The sequence below is a fragment of the Drosophila teissieri genome, chromosome X (assembly GCF_016746235.2).
Source record: "Drosophila teissieri strain GT53w chromosome X, Prin_Dtei_1.1, whole genome shotgun sequence".
In the NCBI taxonomy this organism is placed as follows: Eukaryota; Metazoa; Arthropoda; class Insecta; order Diptera; family Drosophilidae; genus Drosophila; species Drosophila teissieri.
In genome coordinates this window covers 13,769,765-13,784,571 of record NC_053034.1, presented here as the reverse complement: position 1 = coordinate 13,784,571, position 14,807 = coordinate 13,769,765, and the positions used below count along the sequence as shown (strand labels likewise).

The 14,807-nt window shown below is 42.8% G+C and overlaps 3 protein-coding genes across 4 annotated transcripts; 2 read left to right on the top strand and 1 right to left on the bottom strand.

Annotated features, from left to right (window-relative positions):
• Positions 1 to 11,346: 11,346 nt before the first annotated feature.
• LOC122623847 (probable RNA-binding protein 18) lies at positions 11,347 to 12,660 on the top strand. Of its 2 annotated transcripts, XM_043803205.1 has the most exons (5): positions 11,347 to 11,406; positions 11,469 to 11,605; positions 11,677 to 11,797; positions 12,075 to 12,167; positions 12,238 to 12,660. In XM_043803205.1, exons 1-5 carry the CDS (start codon positions 11,395 to 11,397, stop codon positions 12,520 to 12,522), a joined length of 648 nt encoding a protein of 215 aa, XP_043659140.1. In that variant the 5' UTR covers positions 11,347 to 11,394; the 3' UTR covers positions 12,523 to 12,660. The 2 variants fall into 2 exon arrangements, with proteins under 2 accessions (XP_043659140.1, XP_043659141.1); XM_043803206.1 differs by lacking the exon at positions 11,347 to 11,406 and having other exon boundaries at positions 11,471 to 11,605; positions 11,723 to 11,797.
• Positions 12,618 to 13,561, bottom strand: LOC122623848 (probable 28S ribosomal protein S25, mitochondrial). Its single transcript, XM_043803207.1, has 3 exons — positions 13,318 to 13,561; positions 13,065 to 13,259; positions 12,618 to 12,839 (listed from the first exon to the last, which is right to left on the bottom strand). The coding sequence occupies exons 1-3, from the start codon at positions 13,452 to 13,454 to the stop codon at positions 12,668 to 12,670; spliced, it is 504 nt and encodes a 167-aa protein (XP_043659142.1). The 5' UTR covers positions 13,455 to 13,561; the 3' UTR covers positions 12,618 to 12,667.
• A 261-nt stretch (positions 13,562 to 13,822) lies between these two features.
• Positions 13,823 to 14,700, top strand: LOC122624220 (nucleoside diphosphate kinase 6). The gene is made up of 2 exons (XM_043803697.1): positions 13,823 to 14,101; positions 14,178 to 14,700. Exons 1-2 carry the CDS (start codon positions 13,902 to 13,904, stop codon positions 14,428 to 14,430), a joined length of 453 nt encoding a protein of 150 aa, XP_043659632.1. The 5' UTR covers positions 13,823 to 13,901; the 3' UTR covers positions 14,431 to 14,700.
• The last annotated feature ends 107 nt before the right edge of the window (positions 14,701 to 14,807 follow it).

Below are 14,807 nucleotides of genomic sequence, written 5' to 3'. Positions count from 1 at the left end.
TGTGCCAAACTTAAAGTCATATATAATACTGCTAAGCTAAAAATGTGACTTGAAAACACCAGGAGTTACTTGCAAGTTAAGAAATTTCTCAGATATAGATTACCAGCTTAAGGTGAAACGTAAATATTCGTTAACGCTTTAAAATCACTTTGGGGTGCTGGAAAAAATGACCAGTTGTTAAAATCCCTCGAAAAGCGGTTAACAAGTGTGTAGTGAACACGTTTTCCCCAGTGTTCAGCTGCAGATCGGTCAAAAGTGAGCCATAAATCCTGGGCGGCCAACGGGAGTGCCAGCCGCAAATACCCCTTGCTCCTGGGCGAAGATCAAGCCAAAGGCGAGTGGAGAAGGCCAAAAGCAAGGATGCAGAAGCAGCAGGAGCAGCAGGAGGAGGAGGAGGAGGAGCAGGAGGAGGAGGAGCTGTGGAAGGACATTCGTTCGACTACAAAGTATGGCAAACGGAGGCGAGGCGCCATATTGTTAACAATTCTGTGTGCATACTAAAATGGCAGCATCCCCTTGGCCCCCTTGGCCCCCTCAAACCACCGCCCAACTCCCTCGACGCCGTTGTGTTTAATTTCTTTTTGCCGCTACCGCTCCCCTCCGCTCCGCTCCGCTCCCCCCTTCTCTTCTTCTACCGCTGCCTTTGCACGCGGCATGCAAATGAAATGTCATAAAAATTGCAACTCGGCAGCGGCAGCGGCAGCGACGTCAATGTTGCAGCTGCCACTGTCGCTGCACTAAGAAAAAAACAAAGCAAAGCAAGAAGGCACAAAAGCAAAACAAAGTCATGCATGTAAGTATTAGCAGAAAGTAATATTTATTATATTCACATCAAAATGACATTTTAAATTGCAATTTAAGAGCTTCAGTGAAGGTAATACTGAGACTGCAGTAACTGGGCTCTTTACCTACTATGCACCTTGAATTGTTTTCAGTGTGCTGCGGCTATTGGTGTTGCGCTGCTGCCGTCAACCGCAGCAATGAAGCAGCGACGGAGCGCGCATATTTTGCAGCGTTTTTTTCCAATTTTTTAATTTTAGAAAAACGCAGAATATTTTTTTTTTTAGCCTTAGCTTCTTTCGCCTTGCCGGCTGTTGCTGCTGCTGCTTCTTTGCTCTGTGGCAATGTTGCACAGATGAAAATGGGAATGGAAGAGTGCACACACACATGTAGACACACATGTCCTGTGAGAGGAGGAGGAGGAGGAGGTGGGCGGATGAAAGGGGGCAAGGGGGAAAGGCCAACGACAGTTTAGAAAATGTGCACAAGTATTAAATTTCAGACGCCAGGCGCCACAACAGCGCCACCAAAGGGGCTGCAATCCGCCGGAGGAGTGGGGTGCACTGCTCACTGGAGACCGCGGAGGTGAAAGGGCTCAAAGTTGCGGTAACATATTCCCAGCAGATTCTGTTCACTCACACAGACACACACACTCTCACACACACTGACAACCCAAAACGTGCAACTGAGCAGTTTGTGCGCGGTTTTGCCGACTCCCGAGGAGGCAGTGCCTCTGGCCAAAAGGGTGACTCACCTGGTGGCCGAATCCGGCAGGCAACAGACGATCACCAGGCTGAGATCTTATTGTAGAGATTTCCTCGAAGTTGGACTGCCTTCTATAACTCTGCCACTAACCTTCTTTTAGCCATCAGTCGGCTAAAAAACAACCAAAATGGGATTCAAGTTTATATAAGGCGGAAATAGAAGTAATACATCTGAATACCAGGAAGTATAATACATCTGAAAACCTGAATAAGAAGTATGAACAATAATTTAAAGCACAGCCGCAGGGAAATACATTCTCGAGTGATCTAATTATTATTCCTGATGAGTTCATATATTTTCCATTTGTGTCTGTCTTCTGCTGTTTCCTTTCATCTCCGAAATCCTCCGTGATTCGTTGCAAACTTTTGCAACTGTTTTCATTTCTTTCATTTAAGCCAAAGCATCGACTACAAAGCTCGTTCGGTTGCTTTGCGAAAGTCGTGTTACATTTGCAATAGTTAGGAGGGGGCATTTTGTTGGCCAGGAAGACGACTTGCTGCCATCTCCTTCTCCAAGTGCCCCAACTTCGCCCTCTTCCACATAACTACATGCACTCAATGCACTTGATGATGATGTTACTCCGCCCTCCGCCATCCCTACGTTCAGTCTTCGGTTTGGACTGCCCGAACTGATGATGACCACAAGCACCGCACACTTGACAGCTGCCCCACTGACCCACCCACTGCTGCACCCACTGAGCCACCCACTGAGCCACCCACTGCTGCACCCACTGCACCACTGGCAGCGAACCTTGCGAACAATGTGCCAAGTGCGTGCAAAGTTTTCCCACATCGGGCAACTTTCACCGGACGACGGCTGCCTCTGCTGCAAATCGCTCTGGTCTCATATGCTGGATGTGCTGTCCGAAGAAAACGCCTCGAGTCGAAATTCAGCTAAACCGCTTTTCACAGAGCAGCCACCAAGGAGGTTTTTCCAGGGGTTTTCCTCTCAGATACGTCATACAACTAATTAGCACCAAAACTATCTCATTCACTGTTACTACCATTTGGATATTAGATATTCTTCGTGTATAATTGGTAATATGATAAACACATTTTCGCCAGCTTTTAGTCCTTTAAAAAAACCCTTGTAGTCCGCCACTGATTGAAAATTCGCACTAAAATGCCGCAGGAGAGAGCTGATCAAAATTATTTGAAGCTTTTGCAATTTTTGTAATTAAGCGAACAAAGCCAAACATTTGCTCAGGCATTTTCCCCATTGTCTAGGCGCTGGGTGGTGGGTGGTGGGTGGCGGGTGGTGGTATCTGGTGGGTCATTGGGATGTGAGGTCACTTTTTGGGGGGGGTGGTGCTGCAGCTTTTTGCCTGGGTTTTCGGGTGGCTTTTCGGGCTGCTTTCGAGTGTGGAATCTGCTGCAAGTGGCAGCTGAAAGTGCCAGTTTTATTGTTGTTACTGTTGCCCTAACTGCAGCATTTGCTCCACTTGCTGTTGCCGTTGTTGTTGTTGTTGTTGTTGGTGCTGCTGGTAGTGCTGTAAAGTTGCTGGACAACTGAAAAACTGCAGCATGCAAATCGAAAAATAATTACAATTGCGCAAAGTTTTAAAACGAACTGACAACTGAGGCTGCAGCAAATGAGGAGCGCAGGGGGAGGGGCGGCGATGAGTGGAAAGTGCCTGATTTCTTTCCGTTTCCTGGGCGAGCTGCTGGTGGGCGTGGCAGATCGGTCAAGGGGGCGTACGATGTCAGTGCGCATTGAAGATAAACCACATGTTGCAAAGGGACAAAAGGGGGGTGGTGATGAAAAGCCTTCGAAACACACTCAAACACACAGAGAGTTCGCAAAACGATCTCGAAAGTAGTGAAGAAATATTCGAAATTCATTACAATAGTTTAATTTAAAAGATAATCCGATTTATTAAAATATTTGCAGAGCAAGAGATGCAACTTTGACTATCTGTGGTATGTGTTATACTCGTATCTTTCAAAAATCAACATTAACCAGCATTTGCATCCGCATTTGCGGAAGAGTATCTCGAGTTGCTAGGACTGCGGCAATTAGGAATGCGTACATGTACTTAGTGTAATTGGTTCGCTTTGAGGCAACTCGAATGTTTTCCATTTGAGGCAAATGTATTTAATTTTATTTTCCCAGTGGAAAAGCGAGGCCAAGGAAGGAAAAGTGGCTGGCAGAAGTGCATGTGTGTTTTGACAGAACATTTGGAGACGACTGCAGCTTCAGCTTTAGCTTCAGCTGCAGAATCGGAGTACGAATGGGCTCCTCAAAATGCATTAGACACACATTTGCCAGGCATGGAGCCATTCCAACCTACTCACACTCTAACATTCTCACATTCTAACACAAACGATAATGCGTTTGTCCCCTGTCCTGTCCTCAAGGATTCATACCCTGCTCTCGCATCCTGGCCGAGAAACTTTGGAAACTCATTCAGTGTCATGTAGATTTTTCGTATTTTTGCGTTTGCCCCGACAAAAAATAATTGTTGGCTAACTTTTTGCCAAGCTCATAAAACTGGGACGGTGTCGGGGAAGGCAGTTATCCTGAGTTGGTGGCATTTTAAAACTATTGTTCATTTCAAGCATCAAGGAACTTGCCAAATTGTTGTTGAAGCGCTGTCGAAACTTTTTAATTTTGACGCCTTGGCAGGTGGTGTTTTGGAGCCCCCCCCTCCTACGCCTCCGTTCTCCGACAGAAGTGGGCGTGGTCAGGGTTTTGTCATACCTACCTTGGCAGTTGGTATTGGGAGTACAAAACTGTAATTCTTTTCACTTTCTGACCATTTTTAGCCAAGTTATACCGAAAATACAAATCGTAAGTATTGAAAATTTGCCAAAAATCGTTTTTCTGTTTTTTTGCGATTATAATATCAGTATTTTGATCAGAACATTAGAAATATTGGTCCAAATGTGAAGTGTCATATCTCGTTGAATTCGTAATTAAATTTCCAATCGAACTGTGTTTACCAAAAAAAATTAATTTTTTTTTCAAATTTTTTCCAATTTTTGGTGATAGTTTGTGGATTTTGGCCGAAAATTGATTTTCAGTTTTTTTGCGATTTAAATATCATTATTTTGATCAGAACATTCGAAATATTCGTCCAAATATGGAATGTCATATCTCGTTGAATTCGTAATTAAATTTCCAATAAAACTGTGTTTACCAAAAAAAATTATTTTTTTTTTTAAATTTTTGCAAATATTGATGATGGTACCCCTTACAAAATATGCGAAAATTTGGCCAAAAATTATTTTGACAAAGGCGGTCCAAAAGTTAAATGTTTGGTTAGTATTGGTAATTAGGAGTACAAAACTGTAATTATTTTAGCTCTCTGATCATTTTTGGCCAAGTTATACCGAAAATAGCAATCATAATATTGAATTTTTGCCGAAAATGGTTTTTCTGTTTTTTTGCGAACTTTATTTTCACTATTTTTATCACAGCAATCGAAATAGTGGTCCAAATATGGAATGTTATACCTCGTTGAGCTCGTAATTAAATTTCCAATAAAACTGTGTTCACAGAAAAAATTAAATTTTTTTTTCAAATTTTTTCCAATTTTTGATGATAATTTTTGGATTTGGCCGAAAATTGATTTTCTGTTTTTTTGCGATTTAAATACCAGTATTTTGATCAGAACATTCGAAATATTGGTCCAAATATGGAATGTCATATCCCGTTGCGTTCGTAATTAAATTTCCAATCAAACTGTGTTTTCAAAAAAAAAATTTAATTTTTTCACATTTTTTGCAATTTTTGATGATGGTACCCCTTACAAAAAATGCGAAAATTGGGCAAAAACTTATTTTTACAAAGTCGGTCCAAAAGTGATTTGGTTGGTTAGTATTGGTAATTAGGAGTAAAAAAAATGTAATTCTTTTCACTTTCGGACCATTTTTAGCCAAGTTATACAGAAAATGGCAACCCCTTATGAAGAAAGCTAAAATTTGTCAAATTATATCAAATTAAATTAGAAATCAGCTGGAAAGTAATAGGGATCGTAAGTCTCGACAAGAAGCAGTCAATAGCAGTCATTCTTATTGCTGTGTGACCATTTTAAGCCCGTTTCAACGGACATTGCTCATACGCACCGTTAACGGAGGAAGAGGAGGGGGTGGTGTTTGTGGGTTGGGGGCCTTTGATTCAATTAACTTTGTTTATCGCGCATAATGCATGGATTATCAATATCAATTGACATCAATTTCGGTCACTGTGGAAACCAATAGCATTAACAACGGCCCGAGAATGAGAAGGACGAGCAAATTGTTTGTCCAAACAGCATTTTGTGCCGAGCCATTGGCAAGTTTTTCCTTTTTGCTGGCGGCCTCGGCGGCATTTCAATTAAATCCCCCCGCCCCCCCCGCGCGCGTCTAATTGAATTGAACGAAAATTGAATTGAGTGTGGGGCATTTGTTCGTGCGTCACTTAAAGTTGACCCTGTGACCCATTAAATTCCACCCAGCACTTGGCTCTGCGAGCAGCGGAAACACAAACCAAAGTAATTTCAATTTTAGCTTGAGATGGGAATGGGGATGCGGATGAAGTTGATTGGGGATGACAGAGCAGCACGTTGGGGTTTTTATACGGCTTTAATTGCCAACAAGCAAACACTCACACCCACACTCACACATATGGAGCACACCACCACACACACACACAGATAATTAAAAAGTTTTCTGCCGCTGTAAAATGGGAAAAATCTTTGCATATTCCCATCTTCAATATCCCGCGTTCCACTCCTGCCGCATCTTCAGGATAATCCGGGGCGCACCACGGAGCTACAACATGCCACAATTTACGAATTATTATATGGCTGCTGCTCCTCATTGTTGTTCATCACAATCCTTGCACTTTCGGTTTACAATCCTCACAATCCTTTTTTCGCGGGTATTTCGAATCAAAAAATATCTTATATCTACCTTGACTTGAATCAATTAATGTAAATTAGAATTTAACTTATTTCACATATAAATATTTTAACTAAATGCGGACTATTTCAATCAGTTTAAAATCACATAATTCGATTTAATTTTTGTATTGTGCCCAGAACTAATCTCGCAGCTAAATGAAATGGGTATCTTCACGTCGATCAGAGCAGCCGCAGTAGGGGCTCTTACATTTATGTTGTGCTTTTATTGCCGCCCCAAGAGCCGGAGACGACAACGTCAAAGAAATGCGATATGGAGATGAGCGAGCAGGAGTCATTTCGCCAAGGTTCACATAATCAAAGTCTCTCCCCTCTCTTTCACACCCCGTCAGTCCGACTCTTTCGCACTGCCTCAGTCTGTCTCGCTCGCACCCAGCGTCGGCAGAATGCAATTTGTTATATGGTTTTGTAGCTGTTAGTTTCCATGTATGTGGAGGGGGGTGGGATATGTTCCTTATCCCTTATCCTTGCTCCCACATACACAGATACAGATACAGATACAGATGCACTCACACAGACGCACACACACTCACTCACTCACGGAAAACAATGAGTGCATTATGCAGAGGATAAATTTATGCAACACTCGTCATGCCTTATTATTGTTAAAGATTCCTATTGCATTTGCTGCTGGCATTCCTCGAATAAGTTTTAATTAAAATCAAAATCTGTCGGCATCTCTGCTTAACTAATTTGCATGACAACCCAAGACAGTTGACACCTTGGCATTCTCCTCTCTTCTCTTCTCTTTGGCATTGTAACACCTATCCTGCATCCTGGATACTGCATCCTGCATCCTGATATCCTGGCGCCAAGGAGCCGCTCCCCCACTCCCTTCGATTCATTGTCCTTGTGCAGCCCGACATTCAATTAGACTAATAATTTTCTAATTACATTGCTGTTATGGCAAAGTTTATATTTTGAAGCCAATAACTTGAAGTGCTAGTTGATTAAGTATATCAAAAGCGTTAGCCATATATAAAACCATAATTAAAACGGTTAAATAACTGAAAGTTCAATGCCGAATAGCTATATTTTCTTTAAAAATCAACTGTTTATTGAAACAGTATAACTACTACAAATAAATTCAAATCCAGGAGCAGCTTTTATAAGAAATATCAACAATTTTCGTAAATAATAGCTTGTAAATATTATTAAACTAAATTTCTGTTTTGCCATGAAATTCCCCAAATTCAAATAAAAATATGAGAACGTGCCTGCAATTTTCGTTGCTCGTTTCGGCCTTCAATTGTTGTTAACTAATTTGCATGGCATTCTCGATGGACATTGCAACACGTTATCCTTTAGGTCCGTTGCAAACGGCAAACGGCAAACTGCAAACGGCAAACTGCTCCTGTCTTTCATTTCATTCACGTTCCAGAGTTTTTGGCTGAGGCATTTTATTGCCTTCATATTTCCATGTCCTGATCCCAGACGCTGTCATAAATTGCACTAGCCTGGCACAAATGAACCGTGCACAGGACGAAGGATGAAGGACGACGGATGAAGGACGAAGGACGAGGGACGCAGCAGAACGGCAGGGAGCAGGCCAAGATAGAAGCTCACCGATGCGCTTACATAATTTGAATAACTCACAAAAATGCACATTTATCGCATAATGCTCTCGTACATCAGCCTGGTCAGGACACAGGACACAGGACACACGCAGGACTCTCTGCATGAACCGGGGCACCCTGCCATGTTCCATCTCCTTTTCATAGGAGCAACCCACTATTTTCAGGCCACTCTACACGACGTTTCAGTCCTGGCAAATGCCTTAAAATTAATAAATTATGTGCTTATTCCTTGGGATATTACGCAGCTCGAGTGGCATTTTTGCCAGATGAGAGGGGATTATAAAATATACGAACTTGATTCGTGCTTAAAGTTGCTCTTCAACAATTAACATTTCAATGGCTGCCATTAAAAAGTAGTTTGTTATTAACACCAATTCGTAAACATTTATTATTAGTTTAGACCTCAGCTTACTAGCCATACTTTAGCTTGTAAACTTTAAGAATTCTTAACCTCATAATCAAAATGGTATGCTTATGCAACCTTCTTAGAAATCGTCCTTTGGCCTCCTGCTGAAGTACATTTTCTAGCCTAGTTTATATGTCACGGAATACAGAATACAGGACACAGAACACAGAAGCCATGACAAAATCATTACAACCATTTCGTGTAGTTATCGTTCCACATATGTATGTACAAAACACATACACTGGCCCCGCCCACTCGCCCCCTTTCATCGTGATGTTGCTCTAGGAAATGGCAAAAGCTGTAAAAAATTTGCATTTTTATAACAACTTAAGTCACCAGACGACTTTACTTTTCCAAGCACTTGAACTGGTTTGCTTCCTATACAAAGTTTTGCATGCGTGTCACCCCCACTCAACTCCCCCCCGGCCACGCCCCCTCCGCCGCCGCCCTCGCCATATCTTGGCATATCTAAACTATAAGCACGGCTAGAAATCGTCATAAGCACCGTATTAGTTTGGGTTTATAAATATACAGTTTAATTACAAATTTTATATTAACTTTTTAGACTATTAAATATATACCTAAAATTTCACATATGTACTAATAAACTCCTATAATAATTTAATAATTTTGTTTGCAGTGTAGTCTTGTGCGAGTATGAGTGCATTTATAAAAGCAGTTATATTTATGAACTAGAAAGAGAAAACGATGTTCCAAAAAAGAGAGCAGATCCAACAAAAAATAGTGTCCATTTTGCAATTTGCCGCCGGCGCGGTGAACGCCAGGCAAAATGGTTAAAAGGCCAAAAGGGGGGAGGGGTGATGGTGCAGGGGGAAGTGGCTTGAAAGTGGGCGGGCAGGGGCTTTAAATGGGCAGGGCGTGGCAGTGGATAAGTGGGGACATATGCATGGCATAGCACCGAAAACTAAATAAAACAGCACAAGTCTGTCCTCGGCGGAAATTCATTTCGTTGAGCATTTTCCTGCTAGGAAATTATGATGTCCATAATTGGAAGCACTAGCTTTTCCCCCATTCCCCCAGAAAAACTGATACAAATTCTAAAAGAAATAAAATAGTACAAAGCAGAGTGATAGATCTTGGATCAACTAATTCCAGCGAATAAACTTTCAAATAACTATTTTATCTTGACAACTTGTAGTATTCCGTACTAGTTGATACTCTTCAACTGCATTTATATTTTTTTTTCGCTGTTGATACAATCAGAGACTTAAAGCTGCAGCTGCTCGGTGGTCATTTGTATGACCTGCACCCACTAAATTGGCATTTTGGCGCCATCAAGTGATTTGCTGGCGACATTACGTATGCAGAAAATGACCAACATGTTGCTCCCAGGGCGCTGGCATAAAAAAATTGGCATAAGAATAGGGCAGAAGTGGGGGCAAGTCATATAGAAATGGCAGCATGCATACTAAAATGCACTTCTAAAATGTATTTCTAAGATGCACCAAAAGAAGACAGCCATCCGACTATCTGTGGCCCTAAGCAACTATACACCATGTATTGCAAGTCTCAAATAATTGAAAAGGAAACTACAAATTTAAAGAGATTATGTATGAATTCAAACCAGAAGGAATTAAGACTGCCACATTTTTTCGCAGTGTCCTGCAGTGACCTCTTGTCAGCGGGAACTCCTTACATATGTATGTATGCATGCGAGTGCGTCCTGGCTGGACAAACTCGATATGCATCGTGGAGCCCGGCGTCTCGGTGAATTATTTAAATAAATGGCGGGTGCTGGGACAGAGATCAAGCGCCAGCTTTTTTATCATCGCCCTCTAACTCATGTGCACTGTGCAGGTCTCCTTCTGCAGGACCTTTTTCGCTTGCTACTGGTGCTTTGGCTCAACGATGGCAATTTGTAAGGGCAGGAATGCAGAGAGCATGTGGGACACACGAAAATAAGTGTACATATACATACGGAATACCTCAACTTTGGAAGCACAACTGCAAATTAAATGAGGGAGTTTTTAATGTGCTTTGAAAAAGCAGAGTTTCACATAATAGTGGTTAACCACAAATTTTACAAGCAATTATTGTATGCATTAAAATAAACCATTTAAAACTGTTATTTAAATACAAACTAAATATATAATATATAATAATATAGCAGAAAATAAACAATTTATACAACTTGAGTTGCATTTTTTCCCTATGCCATATAGAGTCTAAATTTCTACTTGACTCGTAGCCAACTTACCATAAAAATAGCTTGCATTTCTGCACTCACATCCAGTGCAGTGTCCAGAAATGAAGATGTCGGAAGTTGTCCTCCAAAGGGGGTGGCTAAAAAGTCCTGGCCAAGAGGAGCTGGCCCGGGACTTATCGCATACAATACGCATTAGCAGTGTCTACATGAGTCCCCATCAAGTTATCCCCATCCTGTCTCCAGAACTGCTGTTGCATATTTCAAAGGTCCGCTGTTTGTCATCTCGTTTGGGAGCGCTTGAATCCGTTTAGCCTTTTTCTGGACTGCAGAGTGCGGGCAGCTTTACAAACTGGATGTCGCCTGAGGAGACCGAAGTGGCTGAGTTAGTCTAAGTTTATTGCCTTTACAGGATAAACTTTACTTATTTATATTTTTATTGATGATTTCCAAACGTGAACTTCAGTTATTGAACTTTAGATAACTAAAAGGCAGCCTACTATATTTTAAAAAGAACTAAATTCATATCTCTTTTACAAATGATTGGTAGACATGTTTTTTCTGTATTTCTTTATTTTAAAAATCTAAATAGTTGCACGCATTTCGATTAGATTACTTGCGTTACAATTACATTTTGAATTGCAACTCACCTCACTGGGTTTTGTTGTGGTGAATAGCTGCACTCCTAGCTATCGATATGAGGCAGTTAACTTACCGATATGCATTGATGTTATTCCGCGTTTTGCCCATCCCTAAGCCCAGTAGACTGCACAGTTTTTCGTTTATTTTGGCACACAAAATGGCTAGCACTGTCCGTAAATCCGTGTAGAACCGCACTCCAGTCGCATTTCAGTGTCCAAAATGTCCTTGCAGGCCGGATCGAGTGGCTCGGGAGGCGCTGGCGGTGCCGGTGCCGGTGCCAGTGGTGGTGGTGGTGGCGGCAGCGGCGCTGGAAACTCCGAGGAGGCGCGTCGCATTTGGGTTGGGAATCTGGATTCGCGCATCACCGAGTAAGTTGTGGCTGTCACCAAGCAGCGCAATTCCATGGTGCTAATAGTTCCCTTTGCATTGCCCCCTATCGGTTCCAACTCCTCAAACTGATGCAAAAATGCGGCGCCATCGAGAAGTTCGACATGCTGTTCCACAAGGGCGGTCCCATGGTGGGACAATCCAGGGGCTACGCCTTCGTCACCTTCGCGCAGGTGGGTTCATTGCACTATTCGCTCTGTATCTATACGCGCAGTTACACTCGCCTAAAAACCCACCAGGTTATTTCTATACCTGTCACACGTACTTAAAAGGATACTCTTGTAGCAAAGTATGTAAAAGTAGAAGATATCCTATCCGGACTCCACTAACAATGTAGATTCAATGGATTCAATTCTAGCTAGGGTACACAATATGTGGCTGCTATGTACCGTCTTCAATGATAATTATTGCTTAGCTATTACCACTCACCGATCCCCAAATTCGTTTCAGAACGAGGGAGCCACCAATGCGCTGCTGAAACTGGACGGAACCAGCGTGGGCAACCGCTCCATAGCCGTGCGCTTGGCCAAGAACATTAAATATGTAAGCTAAACCAAGGCGAGGCCTACAAGTCGCTTAGTTAGCCTCACTAACTTATAACCAATTCTGACAGGACGACCTGCAGAAGCCCAAGCCGCGCCTGGAGATACCAGCCTTGGGAACAGGCAAACGCGAGGAGAAGATCAGCAAAACGGAGGCCATTCGCGCCATTGAGGCCAAGCTGAAAGTGCTGGAGCGGCAGACTGACGACAATCTCGAGCTGAACACAGCGGGCAGGGGCGAGGCCAACGTGCCCTTCATTCAGCGCTACCAGTTCAACAAGGACCGGGACGGATCGCAGCGCTACGGCAAGTCCTCGGCTCCATATCATCGGCAGCAGCGTCCCAAGCGGCGCTAGGCGCTACCGACACTCGACTTTGCCACCGTCTCACCCAGTAGTCTGTAAAAATCATTAGTACTTAGGGCGCTACCTCAGCAGACGAGCCTTGCAGGTGTAATTTACAATTAATTTATTAAAAAAAAGGAACAATCAGAACGGACGTCTATTTGGGTGCGAACTTGACCTTGCCGCGCATGTGATCGGGCAGCGGCACGGTTCCGGGACAGGGCACCTGGCCGGGGATCTCGCAGATGCAGTGCCTGCCGCATCCATAGCCAAAGTTGGCCGGATTGTCCTTACTCTCCTTCAAGCGCTCCTCCGCGTCGAGTTGCTCCCTGAAAATAAGAATTAGAATATGCATTAAGTGAAAGTGTATGCTTCGCAGCTAATAGAATAAATGACGTTTTCTATACTGAGCTAGCTTCTTTCCAACTCACAATTCATTCTTGAGAGGAAGGGTTCTATAAATTGAAGTTCCTCCACTAAGAATGAGTTCCTTAAGACTATCTACCGATTCTACGGCAAAACCTAAGTTTACAAGGGAAGAAATGGGTTCTCACCGGGTCTTGCCCACCACCTTGACCAGGTGCGCGATGATGTCGTCCCGATTCCGGCTGTCCACATCTATAAGCATATCGCGTCCATCGTCGAAATAGCAACGCACAAACGGCGAGGGCGTCATGTTCTTCAGGGTGAGCACCTGCACCTCGGGATTCTTGAACTGGATCTGCGGTATGTTCCAGAACACAAAGTCCCTGTGCGTTTGGCATTTATTAGCATATAGTTATTAGTCAAATGTATGCCATAACTTACCGAGCTCCCGCGTGATGATCTCCATATGTGTTGTAGTTCACGCTGAAGATGCGCACCTTGTCCTTGAGCACCAGCTTGCCGGCATTCAGATACTTCAGAGTGCGGCGGATGGGCTCACGCCCCTTCATGAACGGCATTTTGCACTTTTAATTCAAATTCGGCTGGGTAAAACAAAAGAAATCCAATAAAAAGCGGCTGCTTGTGTAATGCGAACAGCTGATCGGTTGGCTGGTGACGGCACCCCACGGCGATAGTTCCCATCGATAGAAATGTGGTGTCGATGAAGATTATAAAAATGGTTTCCACTCTTTCAACTTTTAATAACTAAAAATTCGTGATGCCTTTCAATACTATTTTTTGTAATTAATATTATCTTCGTTGAGTGTGGTTTATTTGTACTGCCAATGGTGAGATATCAAATTCAATTTAAATGCTACTATTTTGTTTCAGTGGAGTGCGCCTATCAAATGCAACCGCACATTCGATTATATTATATCGATAGACCTATTAAGACAAACCGGCTGGCTAATTTGTTTACCTATTAAATTTAAACCTTGATGTTAGTTTCCCGTAACCAATAGGATATGGAAATAACACTCGCTCTGATAAAGCCGCACGTGCTGCGGAATACCTACGCGATGCAGCAGATCCGAGCCCTGATCTCCCAGAACTTTACTGTACTCGACCAGAAGGAGGTTTGCATTACGAAAGAACTATCGGAGCGATTCTACGCGGAACACCAAGGAAAATTCTTCTATCACCGGCTAACTAGTTTTATGAACAGGTCTGTATAGCCCCAAGGCACATCCTTAAATCCGGAGGCATTTAGGTTGTATAACCAGTTGGTATATATATTTCAGCGGACCCTGCTATGCCCTGATTCTCCAGTCGGAAGCCTGCATCCAAAAGTGGCGCAGTCTCCTGGGTCCCACCAAGGTGTTCCGTGCCGTGTATAGTGATCCCAACTGCATCCGAGCACTGTACGGGCTATCCGACACCCGTAACGCCTGCCATGGATCCGACAGCGAGGCATCCGCCCTTCGCGAGATCAGCATCCTGTTTCCGGAGTTCGACGCGGCTGTCGGGAGCCGCCAGGCGAAAAGGGAGACGTAGTCGGGGATTACTTGAACCTTAGATTAGTTAAAATGTCCACTGCCGAGGCGGTTGATGAAAAATCTTTATATACTGTTTAAATAGCTATTGGAATTGTCGTTATTTATGTTTCTTATTTTTATTGCTTGCATTTTTAGATTAGTATTAAAACCAGGCCAAAGATAGCCAAACATCATACGAAAATGTTGATATGCACTGCTTTTGAAGTACTTTTATAATAGTTTTTATGACTTGCGTACTTGTTTATTTATATATTTGCTTGTAGCAGCAGGGAAACAAATAAAAAACATCTTAAAACAATAATTTCTTGTTGAATAGTAAAAAAGAACTACATAGATGCCAAAGCCAGCGAAATACAGATTAGCATAAAAGTATAG